This window comes from Lithobates pipiens, unplaced genomic scaffold, assembly GCF_037356315.1.
Source record: "Lithobates pipiens isolate NorthernLeopardFrog02 unplaced genomic scaffold, aLitPip1_a1.2 Scaffold_1, whole genome shotgun sequence".
NCBI lineage: Eukaryota > Metazoa > Chordata > Amphibia > Anura > Ranidae > Lithobates > Lithobates pipiens.
In genome coordinates, this window is record NW_027507685.1 from 213575304 (window position 1) to 213593205 (window position 17902).

General features: G+C 45.8%; 1 protein-coding gene across 2 annotated transcripts in view; it reads left to right on the forward strand.

Moving 5' to 3' along the window:
• Positions 1 to 10767: 10767 nt before the first annotated feature.
• Positions 10768 to 17902, forward strand: part of LOC143982896 (cytochrome P450 2C16-like) — an 88190-nt gene continuing 81055 nt past the window's right edge. For both annotated transcript variants that reach the window (XM_077482005.1, XM_077482014.1), the window contains exon 1: positions 10768 to 10988. In XM_077482005.1, coding sequence (XP_077338131.1) covers positions 10806 to 10988 — 183 coding nt within the window. In that variant the 5' untranslated portion in view covers positions 10768 to 10805. The remainder of the gene's footprint in view (positions 10989 to 17902) is intronic.

Sequence of the window (17902 nt, forward strand, 5' to 3'; positions counted from 1 at the left end):
TTTTCCAATGTCTGGGGATGCATAATGTGGCCGAGTTTATCAGGTGTAGGGATAAGGATTTTCGATAGTTGCGTTGCGCTATGGATGTGTGGTGTAACAGATATTGTGCTGGAGAGAAGTCTAGTTGGTATGTTGTTATCTGAACTATTTTGTCATGGATCTCTTTCCAGAATGGTTGAAGTAAGGGACATTCCCACCAGATGTGTAGAAAGGATCCAAGGTCGGAACCACATCTCCAGCACGTGGGTGGAACATCGGGGAACAATCAATTTTCTTGCACCGAAACGTTTACAGTGCCTTTATGTGTGTGTTCATAAATCTATGTCCAGTCATCTTCAGTCAGATTGGTGGGAAGATCAGTATCCCATCTTTGTAAGATAGGTATGCGTACAGCCGCGTCCGAATTTAATAAGCATACTATGATGGATATCAAATGTTTTTGCGGTACATCACTATTGCATAAGGTTTCGAATGGGGTAAATTGTCTATACCACCTAAAGTGCGGGTTGTATGAATTGAAAAAATGTCGGAGTTGTAGAAACTTGAAAAAGGGTATTCGGAGTTCGGGGAATTTCATAATCAGTGCAAGATGTGACAATAGGTTCCCTTGTTCAAAGAATTGATGTGCTCAGTACGGGATGTGCGGTTGTTGGAGATCACCTCTGGTAATGTCAGGGGGGGAAATCCGGGTTGTTTGAGATAGGGGTCATGGGGCCGTGTGGCGATGTGAGGTTGAGAGAGCGGTGTGTCCACTGTATTGCTTGTAGAGAGGAGTTTATCAGGGCGTGGGTCTTGCAGGCGTAGGGAATAGCTTGTGAAGATACCCACGGGAGGTTCACCAAAGGGTAAGTGGGCCATGTCCTGTTCCAATTGGATACAGGCCTTCTCTTTGTGGTGGATATGCCAATCAACAATTCTGGTAAGCAACGTGGCATTGTGGTAGGTATGGAGATCGGGCATACCAAGGCCTCCCTTAGGCTTAGGAAGAACAAGTTTAGCCCAGCTTAATCTTGTAATAGCTTTGTAAAATGTTAATAGCTTGTAATAAGTACAACAGTTTGGGAGGACAGTCATTTTGATAATGGCTATTCTGCCGAACCACGAAAATGAGTTCTTATGCCAATTTAGTAAGTCGCCCTAAATCTTCAGGAGTGTCGGGCTGAAGTTATGTTCGTACAACTTCGATAGGTCAGTGGGGATATTGATACCCAGGTATGATAGGGCATGGCATTCCCATTGAAAGGGGTAGTTGAGTCTGCATTGGGTTACTATAGGTTCGGGTATAGTTATATTCAAGGCCCTCGATTTTTCGAAGTAAATTTTTGGATTGGAGATAGCTCGGAAGGAATTCAAGTCACTGAGTAAATTGGGAATGGTGGTAATGGGGTCTGATAAGAAGAGTAAGATATATCATCGTAGGCGGCCAGTTTATATGGTCTATCTTTGATCTCAATTCCCTTAATGTCAGGGTTGCCTCTTAACATTTGGAGGAGGGGTTCTAACGTCAAAATAAAGATAATTGGGGAAAGGGGGCAACCCTGCCGGGTAGCATTAGCGGTGGAGAAGGTGCTCGACAGGTGACCATTTACTCTTATTTTGGCAGTGGGGGTCGAGTACAAGAGCATGACCATTCGGATCAAATGTGGTGGGAATCCCAAGTGGGTTAGGGTAGCTACCATATAATCCCATGCCACCCTGTCGAACGCCTTCTCCACGTCCAATGAGAGAAAAAAGCCCTTCGTTTTCGTAGTGGCCAATGGTGGATGTTTATTGTTTTTATGGTGTTATCCCTGGCTTCTCGGCCAGGGACAAAACCGACTTGGTCGGTGGAGATTAATGTTGAAAGCAGGGGAGATATGCGGTTCGCTATGATCTTGGCATATAGCTTGAGGTCCACGTTTAATAAAGAAATAGGGCGGTAATTGGGAATCAGAGAGGCGTCTTTACCAGGCTTCGGTATAAGAGTTACATGGGCTTCCAGAAGATCTACATTCGATCTGATAGATGTAGGAAAATCGTTAAAGGTTTTCGATGAAGTGGGGCATGAGTAGGTCTGGGAAGGCCTTATAGTAAGCAGCTGACAAGCCATCTGGGCCAGGGCTTTTACCTGCCTTAAGTTGTTTAAGGGCCAGCAAGGACATCATGGGGGCATCTAATGAGGACCTGTCAGCAGGGTCTAGAGGGGGTGGAGAGTATTTGGTGAGGAATTCCTGTATAAGTGATTGTCTGGTCTGATTGGTATTTGTCGGGGGGTGTTGTGGTAAATCGTACAGTGCATATAGGCATGAAATAGTCAGGAAAATGTTGTGCTATGACGTCCGAATCAATAATAGAGTCTCCGGTGGGTGTTGAAATTTTATGAATGGTGTGTTGCATTTTCCTTTTCTGGAGGGCTCTCGCAAGCATTTTGCCAGCCTTATTACTATGTTCATAGAATAGCTTTTGTGTCAATATGAATTTGTGCTTTACGGTTTTCTGAAGTTCTTCTAATAGCTCCTGTCTAGCTTGTATGAGCTTGGGTAAGTGCTCCTCCGCAAGTGTGCGTTTATGAGCTTGCTCCAGAAAATGAATACGCTTGTATAAGGAATCCATATGAGCTTTTCGTAATTTTGTGCGTTTAGCTTTTAAGGAGATAAATAACCCCCGTATGACACATTTGTGAGCAGCCCACACGGATCCCCTAGATGTTTCAGCAGACGCATTATCCTTAAAATAGTGTTGCAGACAGTCTGTGATGGATGCTTTGTTATCAATGTCAGTTAGTAAAGAGTCATCTAGTCTCCAAATGGGGGATCGGGAGGGTGTTTTTGGTAAATGGAGGACGATAGTGATCGGGTTGTGGTCGGATAACAGCGCGGGCTCAATCGTAGCCTTTTGCAAGCTGTGAAAATCTTCTTGTGTGAGAAAAAAGTGGTCCAGTCTGGAATATTTCTTATGGGGAGGCGAGTAGTATGTGTAGTCCCGATCGGTCGGATGTAATGTGCGCCAGGTGTCATGGAGGGCTAACAGTTGTAACTGTGATTTAATATCTTTTAGTGCCCTGTATGTGAGGCTGGATGAACCATTGGATGTGTCAATTGAAGGTGACAGTGGGACATTGAAATCTCCTCCAAGAACCAAAAGTCCCTGGTGGAAGGCTACAAGTTGGGTTTCTCTGAAGAAAGTTGCCTGTTGGGAGTTTGGGGCATATAAATTGGCAATTGTGATTGGTCGGTTGTGGACATGGCCTTTGATAAAGAGAAAACATCAGATATGATAATGGGGCAGAGCTTTGAGATGAGGCTTGAAACTCCTTTAGATTTTGCTTTGTCATTAGTTGCGTGATATGCAATGGGATAGTGGGAGTTTTGTAATTTTAGAATGGTGTCTGTACGGAAATGAGTTTCCTGTATTAGGGCAATGTGGGCTTTCGATTGATGTATAGTGTGTAACAATTGAGATCTTTTTTCGGGTGCGTTCAGGCCGCGAGCGTTAATTGAATAAAATTTAGTAGCGTTGATTAAAGCCGCGTACACACGTAGCGGTATGTCCGACGTACTTAGTCTGGCGGACTTCCCGCCAGACTGTCCGTCGCACTTTCCGAATGGGCTACTTGCCCACACACAGCACTTTTTGAGCGGACTAATACGGCGTACTAAGTCTGCCGTACTATCCGCCCTACTTTTGAAATGAACGGACTCGCCCACACACGCAGAGGAAAGTCCGCTAATTTCGAGCGTGTCTCCAGGTAGGCGGGGCCCGTGAAGGAGACGTCGCTGGCCCCGCCGCCTGGTATGGACTTAAAGGGGAACCCAAACGCCAAAAAAAATCGGCACGGGGGTCCCCCCAAGTCCACAACAGACCCTTGTCCGAGCACGCTACCCGGCCTGTACCAGGCGGCGGGGCCAGCGACGTCTCCTTCACGGGCCCCGCCTACCTGGAGACCCGCTCAAAATGAGCGGACTTTTCTCCGGGCGGGAAAAGTCCGCTCATTTCAAAAGTACGGCGGACTGGCACACACACGGCCGGATTGTCCGCCGAAATGCGAGTCCGGCGGGAAGATTGGAGTGCAACACGGCATTCTAAGTCCGCCGTACTTTTGGGTCAAAAAAGTATGCCGGAGGCTACACACGGGGGGATTGTTTGGCGGACTTGAGTTTGCCGGACTTTTCCACCGGATTGTTTGATCGTGTGTACGCGGCATAAGCTAGTGTGGGGTTGGGGATTCTAATTGGGAGGGTTAGAATGCGCCATAGTTAGCAATGGGGGAATCGGAGATGACCAGAGGGGGGTTAAGGGAACGGGGATAAAGGAGGGCTACAGTAGAGCAGACGCAATACAGCTATCACAGTGAAATGTAGCTATAGGGGAAGTAGGCGAAGGGGTGCAAACCACGTTCTCTAGTGGTGTGGTAAGTCGTGTGGTGTAGGATGGGTTTAAGGGATCCCTTACCCGTAAGGCAGGTGATCTCTGTATATCACCCCGCTGCGGGGTTGGCGAGGAGGAAGCCCAATGTGGGTGTGAGGTTTGACGAGAAAGAGTACCCAAGTGAAGGTGAGTGTGCGGCAACTCAGGACAATTTGAACGTGCCTGTAACCTGAAAGGTGCATACCCACACAGGGCGTTGTTAGTATGATGAGGAGTGTGAACAAAGATAATCATAGCATTCAAATGTAAAAAGGCATATAACACTTAACTCTTAATGAAGGAACTTTGGAGCACTGGGCTCCCAATCTAAGCAATATACCTGCATTAATACCAAGCTAGAGGTGCCAGCCATTTTCCCACTATAGAAATATGGCAACGCTATACTTATCAGACAAATAATAAGATATAATTAGCTTTTAGACAATGTGGAGTGATAAGGATAGCGGCGATATTCCAGACAAGCACGGTAATATATATGACAATTGCTCTACATATCATACTTATCCTCTGGAACGAGATGCATATATGTGCAAATCGGTTCCATGACCGATGCTGTCCAAACAGTAGCTTTTTATCAGAAATCTCTAGGTGATGGATCACCGTTGGAGCAGAACTGAGTGGTAAGTTCACCGGGGGTTCGGCGTCTTCATGTGTGAATGGGGTACAGCTGTCAGCGGTGAGGTGAGAGAAGCGAGTTCCATCTGTAGTATATGTAAGCTGGAAAGAATCACCTTAATGTCCTTATTATGGTCCAAGTCGTCGGCTGTTCTGAAAACGTAGGGATCCAAGTGGGTGCTAGTATATATTGCTGAGCAGCGGCATGCCACCATGGAACGATGGGATAGAATTCGTGGGGCTTGCGACAGCTGCAGTACCGTGGACGGTAGTTGACGCTCTCTAAGGAATGGGTGTGGCTTGTTATTCGCGGAGTAAGCGTTCGTTAAGCAGTGCGGGATCCAATGACATGGCGTGGTAATTGTACGGTAGAAAATAATTCCTTCCATGGGCGGTTGCCAGCGGCGGTGAGAGTGACACGGTGAGCCGAGAATTAGTTCATGGCCGAATCTGTGCCGGCACATCAGCGTCATTGCCTGCGGTGTTATGGGAAGTGCAGTATATTCAAATTCCTCGTATCATGGTATGGTATAATGGGTCCGGAGGAGCAACATTGAGATGGGGGACGGTAAGTCCGCTCCACAAAGCAATTGCGCCCCGACAGGCACGAGCGATGATGGGTCATGCCGGGAGAGATGGCACAGCAACAGGTCTAGTGTAAACAGTTAACAAATGGATTAACGAAACGAAAGTAAAGTCTCCATTATCAAATCTTTAGCAGAAGCACCATACATATTGGTTTTCCGCATAGGGGAGCGTTGCAGAACAGGTAAACAGGTAAACAGAAGACAGTAAAGGTATAAGCAGGTGCAAGAGGGTGTGCAGAACAGATAAACTGACCTCTACTGTCTATTTGAATATGGGAGACCTTAGTAGTCCCTCCGGGCTCTCCGTGAGCGAGGAGAAGTTGATGGGCTGTGATCCCTTTGGATGGTGTCTGGAGGGCGTTGTCCCCTGTAGCCAGATGGGGATCTCCGTCTGCGGTAGTGAATATCATGAGTGTCCATGGGTTCCATGTGACAAGTGATCGATTTATATGCCAATGGGCAGAAGTTGGCATACCAGTTAGGGACTTCCATCAGAGGAACCTTGAGATATGCCGTGCGACCTTGATGAGAGGCAGTGAGGCAGAAAGGAAATTTCCATTTATATAAAATACCACGGGTTTTCAGTGCCTCCAGTAGGGGGCGTAAGTCTCTGCGGCGTTGAAGGGTGATGTCCGAGAGGTCCTGAAAAATTTGTATGGGCGCAGATTCATAAGATATTTGAAGCCTTGACCTGGCTGCTTTCAGGATGTCTTCTTTGAGGCGATAATTGACCAGGCAGCAGATTACATCTCTCGGCGGGTCCACGTCCTGGCCTTTAGGGCGAAGAATGTGATGAATCCTTTCAAAGTCAATAGCGGTTTGTGAAGGTCTGTCTCACACTGTATTAAAGATAGACGTGATCGCTGTGGTGACATGTTCTCCGTCAATGGATTCAGGGAGGCCTCTGATTCTCAGGTTGTGCCTTCTGCCCCTGTTGTCCAAATCTTCCATGTGTCTCTGCATGTCCCTGAGTTGTAGTGTGTGTCCATCAATCTTCCTGGTGGTCTTGCGAATGGTAATATCATGTTGTGCAGTTGTTTTCTCCACTGTCTGCACCCGGTCAGTCAAAGCTCTGATGTCCACCCGGAGCTCAGCAATGGCTGCTGACAGGGTGTCTTTAATGTCAGTGGCGATCGTTCTAAGATCCAGCATACTGATATTATGCTGAGAGGTTGGTGGTGTACCCTGTGTGCGGTGACCGCTGCCCGCATTGCCTATAGGGTTCACTGCAGGGATGGTCTCCATCAGGATAATGTCAGTGTGAGGTGAGGATCTGGTATCTGTGGCCTGTGATGAGCTATGGCGGGAAGGCGCCATGTTCCCTCTCTGAGAGCGGAACATCTCCGGAATGTTTCCCTGCGTTTGTCCGGTGGTATGTTCCCTCGGGGAGTGGGAACGAGACGTCGAGGATGTGCGGGAGGCTGTGCCCATCTCGGGGGTTGATGAGGGAGCGATAGTACCTGCTTATTCAATGCTGTGTGTCCTGAGGTGCCGGAGCTCACAGATTAAGCGTCCGCCATTGAGCTCCGTCAAGCCACGCCCCCCTTTAACAAACTTTTTTTATTGATACATGTCCCCCAGGGCAGGACCCGGACCCCTATAATCATTGTATGTCCAATTACTTGCTTATAAGCCTTCAAAATGGGCACTTTTGATCTTTGACATTCGAGTCCCATTGACTTTAATGGGGTTCATTATTTTGGTCCGAACTTTCGCGGTGTTCGAAAGTTCTGATGCGACCCAAACAGGAGTCCATTCGGCCCATACACAGTTTTCACTAGCTGCAAGCCATAATCATCAAAATGAAAAGAAAGAAATGCTTGAAATACATCACTCTGTGTAATGAATCTATATAATATATACATTTCAGTTTCTGAACTGAATTACTGAAATAAAATAACTTTTTGATGCACCTGCATGTCCACAGCAAAAGCGTTATATCAAAAATATCTGCCCATTACCATTCATGATTAAAACATTTTCCTTAGCACTACACATTGTGGTAGTGGCAAGACTGTCCTATCAAAATATAGGGCTAAGTAGCTTTTTAGATGTCTGCCTTTACAATTGTAAAGGACAGTATACTGATGGGTTGTCCTTCAGTTTAGAACATAGGACTGTACCAATGACTTTACAATTGACCTGAATCTGTAGAGAAGTGTTCCTTTTCCTGAACCGAAGTATGGGCTATCATATATAGACCCAGATATAGGAAATGTTAGTTCACAGAACCATTAAACAACTCTATTTCTTGTCTATAGAGGAGATGAACTCACTTCACTCTGATAATAAAAGCATTAACTTTTGTCCATTTTTGTGATTAGAAAACCTGGAATGGCTGCCGTCTGCTAGATGACAGATTACCCTTTTATCAAAAGGTATCGGTTCAAACCTAAATCACCTTTTGTAATTAAACACTTGAACCAGACGCAGTTTTATTTATTTATATCACTCGTAGGGGACATCCTGCGCCATATTGACTGTGGCAGGGTGAATCTAGGTTACCATACCAGAGTGATACCTTACTAGTTCGGACATTTAACCTTACAACCTAATAACACAGAATCTACTTAACCATTGTTGTAGGGCCCTGCAAGCTATTTTTTCTATGAAAAGTTAAAATCTGTAGGCTTGTAACAAGAATTGTCACTATCTGATAACAGCGGGCCATAGAAAAAGGGTAGTCAGGGAGAAGATATAATATAGTATGCTAAGGTCAACTAAGTGGGAATACAGACATTTTAGTATATATATATATATATATATATATATATATATATATATATATATATAGCGGACTGACAACTCATGGGGCCCCCAGGCAATAGATTATGGAGCCACACAGAATACATACACACAGGGCCGCTGTTAGAAATCATGGGGCCCCGTACAGCCTACCCGACGGGGCCCCTTTTAAACCCACCCTTGACCCCACCCCAGGCTCCTTCCCTGACCCAACCTCTGCAGATTTGTCACTGTTTACATATGCACGCACATATGACATATATTTACATATGAACTAGATGTTGCTGCTCACATCTTTAATGGGACCCCTGATGACACGGGAGAGCCCAATAAAGGTGATGGAGCGACGGTGGTGGCACCCCCTTCCACTGCCTGTAAAAGTAATCCAGGGGCTTCTTAGCCACTAGGATTATTTTTACTTTGTGCAGACTCGTCGTGGCTAAAAAATGATATCTTCATCATTGCTGCAGCGATGACAAAGATATCACCCTTCCAATCCAGCAATGTACCAGTATGTTGCTGGACAGGAAGCGGTTGAAGGGCACATATTTACTGCCCCTCTTCCCAAATGCAAGTGTAAAGTAACATCACACTGCGTCTTATGATTATCAGCATTATGAAAATTGTGCAGGCAGCACAGTCAGCATGTGCTCTGTCATGGATCTCACAGTGTCACTTGGCTTTTGGGTGCTAACTCTGTTAACTTATGGCTATACTGTGTGTACAGTAACTACAACCCAAAACAGCCATAACAAAGTAAGCACCAAACAGCAATAGGACACACTGTAACAGATCCATGACAGAACACATGCGGACTGTGCTGCCTGCGTGAGTGAGTGTCATAATGCTGATAATCATGACCAGCTATGCTGTACCTAAGTGAGACGCAGTGAAGGATTCAACTTCTGTGCTCCACTCACAGTGTGTAGTGCATGTGTCCTCCAGGTTCTTGCTCCCATCATTGCAGCCTATCTCTTTCATCCACTGAGCCGCCTGCCGCCTTGCCTGAGTCTCAGCAGTCAGCAAAGGAAAATGAGAGGTGGAGCTAAGCGGAGCCTCGTAGTATCACTCCGCCAGGGAAGGCAGTGTGCAGCGGCAGTCGAGACTAATTAGCTAGCAGAACAATGTGCTGGACGGCTTCATGTACATGCGCCCGAAAAAGGAAAAATGGTCCGAACGCTGCGCTCATCTCCTAGCCCTATCTGTAGACCGATTGAGGCCCAGGAAAATGTAATTAGAAACCCCCTTCTCTCAGCAAGTAATAGCGGGGGAATGGTTTCGAAATTTTAATATGCATAAATTAACTGTAAATTTGCCCGGGCCCCATTGTGGAGCTGATGGGGGCTGGACCCAGTACAACAGGGCTGGCTGTACTGCCCTATCAGCGGCCCTGCATACACACATACAGTATAATTTTGGGATTTAAAAAAAACAAACAGATTTTAAACATACTGTCCCTGGTTTTATTGAGGCTGGCAACCCTGATGGAGCCCCTCAGTGGCATGGGGCCCTCGGGCAGTGCATTGCATAGTAGCCCATTATGTGTCACTTACCTCACACAGGAGCCAACGATGTCACCGCTGTCCCCTGTAGTACAGAGCATCCATCTTCTTCCGGGTATCACTGCTCCAGCCACTCACAGCGCCGGAGCAGCAATGACGTCACTCCCACGCATGCGCACGGGAGCCGCCACTAACGGCATATCGCCGTTAGCAGCGGCATGCTCAGTGCGCATGCGTGCTGCTGTTTATGCCGCATGCGCCGTAGACAGCGGTGCCTGTCTTTTTGTAAATATCTCATAAACCGTGTAGGGCCATGGACCCTCCATTGCCATCTTTACGTCCGGAGTCCGGAGTTGGTCTTAGCAATCATATAATTACAAGATCAACAAAATAGTCATGAATGACTTTAATTTGTCACTGTTTTGGTTAGTATTCTGATGCTGTGATTGACCTTCAGCTATCACATGGTACCTGGGCCAATCACAGCAACCTATATCATGTGATTAGCTGTAGCCAGTAATCAAGCTGTCATGAATGAAAGCCATTCATGACAGCTAGAACTAGGCAGAATGTAAAAAAATTGAAGAAAAAAAAATAAATTATATATATAATACAATGATGCTGTACTGGTGACAGTAAGTAAAAAAAATGCACTTTTGTTGAGGAAAAAAAGAGTGATCTATGTACATTGCAAGGACTTTACCAAACTTAATTTTGATTTTCTTTAATCCTATTAGTTGCAAGTAAATGAGTCACCCTTTTGCCAGTCAACATTCCAAATCAGCATTTGAATTTAAGTAGATAAAGAAATGTTGGCAAGGTAAACAAATAGATGGCTCTTGAGTAACCCATTGAATGTGCCAATTTCAACCCTTTCAAGGTGTTCCCTTTATAAATAGGACTGTCGTAGACTGAAATATGATTACTTCCATTGCAGCATTGTGCCGACATGGAGATCTTTAGTACAAGCACGCTGTTATTAATTGCCTGTTTGATTTTGCTGATCTTAAGTATCACACATACCAGGAATCATCAAAACAAAGGTAGGCTGCCACCAGGGCCCACCCCATTGCCCATCATTGGGAACATTCTGCAACTAAACGGAAAAGAGGTCTTCAAGTCACTCAATAAGGTAAGTTTGTCCAAGGCTGATTAAAGGTATCAGTTACTAGCTTGTCAGGTAGAAAAATTTGTTTGTATCAGCCGTTCTCAACCAGGGCTCTGTGAAAACCTAGGATTCCTCAAGAGGTTGCAAGGGGTTCTTTGAGCTGAGCTGATTGAGCTTCCATTAGATGGTCCCGGTATTGTTCCAAGTCCCTCACCCCTTTATCAGAGTCAACAGTATGGAATTTATCATCTTTTAAGCTGTTTGTATGGCTGAAATGCTGTCAACCATTGTATGGGAGGAGAGGGGGGGAGGGCACTGACCGCTACCGTAAAGGGGCATTTTCACAATGCCCCCTGCTGGATTAATCTTATTAGGGGTTCCCTGAAATCTGAGAATGTAGCAACAAGGTTGCTACTGGGGTGATAAGATTTAGAAATGCTGATGTATATAATTAGTTTTTTTTATTGAGATACTTCATTAAAAATAAAATAATTTTTGATACTCCATGGAGCAGATGATCATAGGAAATAATCCATGGACAATTTGTGTAATTTGGGTGAATGCTTGTGGCATTCGTGTAATGAATGTTTTATAAGTGGTCCCCAGAGTGTTCCCTCTGTTGGCTTTCTGTAGCTAATTAGGATCAGTCAACCTTTCTGCTGAAAATAATGTACAGTTTTTAAAATGTAAAACAAAAATTGGGATTAAATAAATTGTAGCAGCCCCATAGGCTTTGAGTAAATAACGAAAGGAGAGCTTCTGACGGGTGCAGTACTTTTATTCTTTTGTCTCAAAGGTGTGCATTAAGGTTGAACACTACAGAGGTTAATCTTTTGACTCTTTAACCACTTAAGCCCCGGACCAATTTGCAGCCAAAGGACCAAGCCCCTTTTTGCGATTCGGCACTGCGTCGCTTTAACAGACAATTGCGCAGTTGTGCAACGTGGCTCCCAAACATAATTGGCGTCCTTGTTTTCCCACAAATAGAGCTTTCTTTTGGTGGTATTTGATCACCTCTGCGGTTTTTATTTTTTGCGCTATTAACAAAAATAGGGCGACAATTTTGAAAAGAACTGCAATATTTTTTACTTTTTGCTATAATAAATATCCCCCAAAAATATATAAAAAAAACATTTTTTTTCCTCAGTTTAGGCCAATACGTATTCTTCTACATATTTTTGGTAAATAAAAAAAATAAAAATAAATCGCAATTAGTGATTATTGATTTGTTTGCGCAAAAGTTATAGCGTTTACAAAATAGGGGATAGTTTTATGGCATTTTTATTCATTTTTTTTTTACAAGTAATGGTGGCGATCAGCGATTTTTTTATTGTGACTGCGACATTATGGCAGACACATCGGACATTTTTGACACATTTTTGGGACCATTGTCATTTATACAGCAATCAGTGCTATTTAAATGCACTGATTCCTGTGTAAATGACACTGGCAGTGAAGGAGTTAACCACTAGGGGGCAGTGTAGGGGTTATGTATGACGTTATGTGTTTTTTTATTGTAGGGGCGTGGCCTGTCATGTGACGTCACTGATCATCTTTCCCTATAAAAGGGAACAGTTGATCGGTGACAGCCACAGTAGGAAGCACCGGGAGAGGTTTGTTTACACAGACATCTCCTCGTTCTTCAGCTCTGTGACCCGATCGCGGGACACCAGCGGCGATCAGGTCCGCTGGTCCCGCGGTCACGGAGCTCAGGACTGGGTCGGGAGAGCACAGCCAGTGGTGCGCTCCCGACCTACGGCTGGGCACTTAAAGAGCCACGTACAGGTACGCGATTGTGCCCAGCCGTGCCATTCTGCTGACGTATATGTGCAGGAGGCGGTCCTTAAGTGGTTAAACACCATAAGCACTATTTGCACCATTTGTACGATTTGCACCGTGAAAACTGTAAAATGACATACAATACATTTGTTTACAGAGATCACCAAAAAGGGGGTTACAACAGAATTACAAATGCGGAGTTACAAAGTGGTGTTCCATTATCTATACACAGATCTCTAAATTAACATTAAATATTTAAGGAAGCATGACTAGTTTGTCTACATCATATCTTTTAACTAACAGCATGGACTCAATTTATGCCTAAAAACATATATACTGACAATAACAACCTTTACTGCATACCTTGCTCCGCTTACAAAAGGTGTGCAAACTTTAAACTTTAGAAAACTTCCATAAACTGTAGCCTTCCTATCAGGTACTGCTGGCTTGTCTGGATGCTGAATAAATGAGAAAGCCCCTTGCAAAACTAGAGAAAGCAGGAAGTGTCTGGTGATTAAAATATTCACCAGAGAAGCAAGAGGAAGGCAATAAAGGTTCCACCTGTCAGTCAGTGCTGAACAGAGTTAACCACTTGCTTACTGGCAGAAGCGGCTCTAGGATTTGTGAGGCCTTAGGCGAAACTTACACATGAGGCCCCAATCAAGCCCATAATCAAGCAATAAAAATGGCTGCAAAAAGATGCACAGATCTAGCACACAGTTCATCTGCACCACCTCCAGGGCACCCTCCTCATCCATCAGACATATGCAGCCATTAAAACATCTGGGGCCCAGCAAGGCGGCAACCCCTTTAAGAATTTCCTGTGTCTTGGGAGAATGGAGAGGGGGTGTCACTGAGTCATTCCACATCCACAAAGGAAGTGGAGTGGGGGGATCCCAACACAGCACAGGGGGAGCAAGAGAGGGGGGGGGGGAGAGAGAGGAGGGGAGAGAGAGTGGAGGGGGAGCAAGAGATTGTGAGAGATAGGGGGAAAAGAGGGGGAGGGAAAGAGAGAGGGGAGCAAGACATTGTGAGTGAGAGGGGGAGGGAGAGTGGGTGAGCGAGAGGGGTAGAGAAAGGGTGCACAAAAGGGGGTGGAGAGAGGAGGGTGGAGAGAGGAGGGGAGAAAGAGAGAGAGAGAGAGGAGGGGAGGGAGGGGGAGAGAGGGAGGCGGGGAGGGAGGGGGATAAGAGAGAGGGAGGGGGAGGAGAGAGAGGGAGGGGGAGGAGGGAGAGGGAGGAGAGAGAGGGAGAGGGAGGAGAGAGAGGGAGAGGGAGGAGAGAGAGGGGGAGAGAGGGAGAGGGAGGGGGGGGAGAGAGGGAGAGGGAGGGGGGGGAGAGAGGGAGAGGGAGGGGGGGAGAGAGGGGGGAGTGGTGGGAAGGGGTAAGAGAGAGGAGTGTGGTAAGAGAGGGGGAGGGAGAGAGGGGAGAGGGGGTAAGTGAGAGAGGGGGAGGAAGGGGGAGAGAGAAATAGAGAGGGGTGAGAGTGGGTAATAGAGACAGGGCGGTGAGAAGGAGAGAGGCGAGAGAGATCTGTCCCTGTCTGCAGCCCCTCCTGTGCCCCATGTCCCAGTCTGTGAAGGCACGGGGGGGGGGGGGGGCACTCACCTTCTCTCCTGTCAGCAGCATAAGAGTTCCTCCCACTTTACACTCATGGGGCAGCTCGTCCCCGTCTGCAGAACTAAATAGGAGGCAGGTGCGGAGGAGAGGTCTGGTGAGCGGCACAGGCTGAAAGAGAGGCTCAACTGCGGGTCCAACATGGACATGCCGCCCTCATGCCTTGGAGCCGGGTCTGTCATCCAGCTGCTGCGCCACCTAGAGGCCTCTACTGTGCCGCTCCCTGCACTTGCTGCCACTGGACCGGGATGAGACCTTGACAACAACTGTGATTGATCACAGGCAGATATTTGATCGACTAATTTGCCCAATTAGAGAGCCGCCTCTGCTACTGGGCACTTTAACCCCCCTCCTATCCAGACCAATTTTCAGCTTTCAGCGCTGATGCACTTTGAATGATAATTGCACGGTCATACAACACTGTAGCCAAATAAAATTTTTATCATCTTTTCCAAACAAATAGAGCTTTCTTTTGGTGGTATTTGATCACCTCTGCAGTTTTTATTTTTTGTTAAAAAAATTTAAAAATAAAACGAATTTAAATTTTCTTTTTTTTATTTTGACATAAAATTTAGCAAACAGGTAATTTATCTCCTTCATTGATGTACGCTGATGAGATGGCAGTGATGGGCACCGATAGATGGCAGTGATGGGCACCGATGGGTGTCAGTGATGGGCACTGATAGGTGGCAGTGATGGGCACTGATTGCTTACACTGATAGGTGGCACTGATTGGCACCACTGGTGAGCATTGATAGGTGGCACTGTGGGCACTGGCAGGTGGCAATAACAGGTGGAATTGGCAGGGGGTACTGATCGGCACAGATAAGGTTCCTGTGTTCCTTCCTCTTCGGGACCGATGTCCCTTTAACATAAGCCATTGATCGGCTTATCATGCTCTCAGCATGAGGATAAAAAAATGATTACCGAGCTTTTGTTTACATCATGTGATCAGCTGTCATTGGCTGACAGCTGATCAAATGGTAAGGGGCTAGGACCGGCCCCTTACTCGGATCGGTGATCACCCGAGTCTCAGTGACTCTGTGATCACAGAGTGCGCCCCACGCAGAGAGCGTTACAGGGGAGGACGTTCCTATGACTGCCTCCCGAAAATTGAGGTCCGCGCTGTAGCCCTCATTCGGCTAAGGCCTGGACCTCAAGTGGTTAAAGTGACAAGTGGACGGTTACATAAATGTTGCCTAAATAAAAGAGGCATGTGTATTCTTCTTTTACTCTCAGTGTGCTTTGGGAATTTCTTCCAAATTTATGCAATAATTCAGCATTAAAACAATCTGAGGCACTTTGCCTCCAACAGGCGTTTTCTGTAATAAAGACCTGTCACTGCTACTCTCTCTCCTTATGCAGGGTGACAGGACTGGTCTCCACCCCCTTCTGTAGTTTTCTGCAGGCAGCTTGTAGTGGGTGGTCCTGCTGGACCCCTCCCACATATCTATTCTCAGTGCAGGTTATGTACAGCACAGTGATAATGTAACTGCTATTTCTACAATCTGTTTTAAGGGTTTGAAAGGGGTTTTGGATCCCAGAAAATGATTTATATACTTTACAGTTATTAATATATTTTAATTATAATTTTTGATCCAAAGCTAAGCTTTAATCACTAGCCAACTGGCTGCCATCATTATATTGCGGAAGGTCGGCTCGTTCCCGCAAATTGCCATAGATGCACCTTTAAGGGCAATAGCAAGGACCCGACAGTTAGAAACACACATGAGGGAACACATTTAACTCCTTGATCGCCCCCTAGTGTCAATCCCTTCCCTACCAGTGACATTTACACAGTAATCAGTGCATTTTTATAGCACTAATCACTGTATAAGTGTCACTGGTCTCAAAAATGTGTCAAAAGTGTCCGATCTGTCCGCTGCAATGTCAGTCCTGCAAAAAAAATAAAACACAAATCACTGCCATTACTAGTAAAAAAAATATATAATAATAATAATAAAAGTGGCATCAATCTATTACCTATTTTGTAGACGCTATAACTTTTGCGTAAACCAATCAATATACTCTTATTGCGATTTTTCTTTTTTTTTTTTTACCAAAAATATGTAGAAGTGTATTGACCTAAACTGATGAAGATTTTTTTTTTCATTTTTATTATAGCAAAATTATAAAATAGTTTATTTTTTTTTCAAAAATGTCGCTTAATTTTTTTATAACACAAAAAATAAAAATCACAGAGGTGATCAAATACCACCAAAATAAAGCTCTATTTATGGGGGAAAAAATTTTTTTTTTTGGGTTACAACATCGCAACGACCGCGCAATTGTCAGTTAAAGCGGAGCAGTGCTGTATCGCAAAAAATTACCTGGTCATTAAGGGGTAAAACATTCAAGGACTGAAGAGGTTAAAGTTAAGTAAAGTTAAGTCTAAGGCTTAAAGTGGTTCTGCACCTTTAAAAAAAATATTAAAAGCCAGCAGCTACAAATATTGCAGCTGCTGACTTTTAATAAATTCACACTTACTTGTCCCAGGGTCCAGCGATGTCGGCGGCAGGTAATCGGGAAGTGAAGCATTGCGGCTTCACTGCCCGGTTCCCTACTGCACATGTGCGAGTCACGCTGCACGTCTCTCTGCTGGCCCCCGCTGTGTCCTGGGAACTGTGTGTTTCCCAGAACACAACGGGGGGGGGCGGGGCATCTGCGGCGGTCTTGTCCCGGAAGTGGGTGCAGATACCTGGATTATCCAGGTAACTGCACCCCCCTCCCCCCTGAAAGGTGCCGATTGTGGCACCGGAGGGAGGGCGAGGGATCAGATGAGCGGAACTTCCACTTCAGGGTGGAGGACCGCTTTAAGTTACACAGGACATTTTACAACCTCTCCTGAATGATTCAGCTTGGCAAATAGTAACCGACGTTTAAAAAACATCAGTTTTTGCGCATTTAAATGCCGTATTTAGCTGCGTTTGCATTTAAAAGCGTTTTTTTCAAATAGTCAAAAAATAAACGCCTGTAAAAAAACATGGTTAACCACCTCGCGCCCGCCCTATAGCCAAATGACGGCCGCAAAGCAGGCGCTTTCGTCCTGGTGCCCGTCCCTGGACGTCCTAATGTTTACTTCCGCAATGCGCGCCACCGCAGGCGCGCATCGGGGAAGTTCTGTGTTTGCCGTGTCCCCCGGGGACAGGCAAACACAGATCGCTGTAAACGGCCAATCACAGCGGCCGTTTACAGCGCGATCGGCGTGTCCAATGGGAGATGATCTCATATGTAAACATATGAGATCATCTCTCAGCGCCGCTCTCCCTCCTCACACAGACAGAGTGTGAGAGGGGAGAGAAGAGCGGCTGCAGCGCCGTCAGTGTAAAAAAAAAAAAAGTGTAAAAAAAAGTGCCATCCTCCCCCAGTGCCATCCGCCCCAGTGCCATCCGCCCCAGTGCTACCTGCCCCCAGTGCCACCTGTTAGTGCTATCTGTCCCCAGTGCCACCTGTTGTCAGTGCCATTTGTCCCCAGTGCCATCTGTCATCAGTGCCATGTATAAGTGCCATCTGTCATCAGTGCCATGTGTCATCAGTGCCACA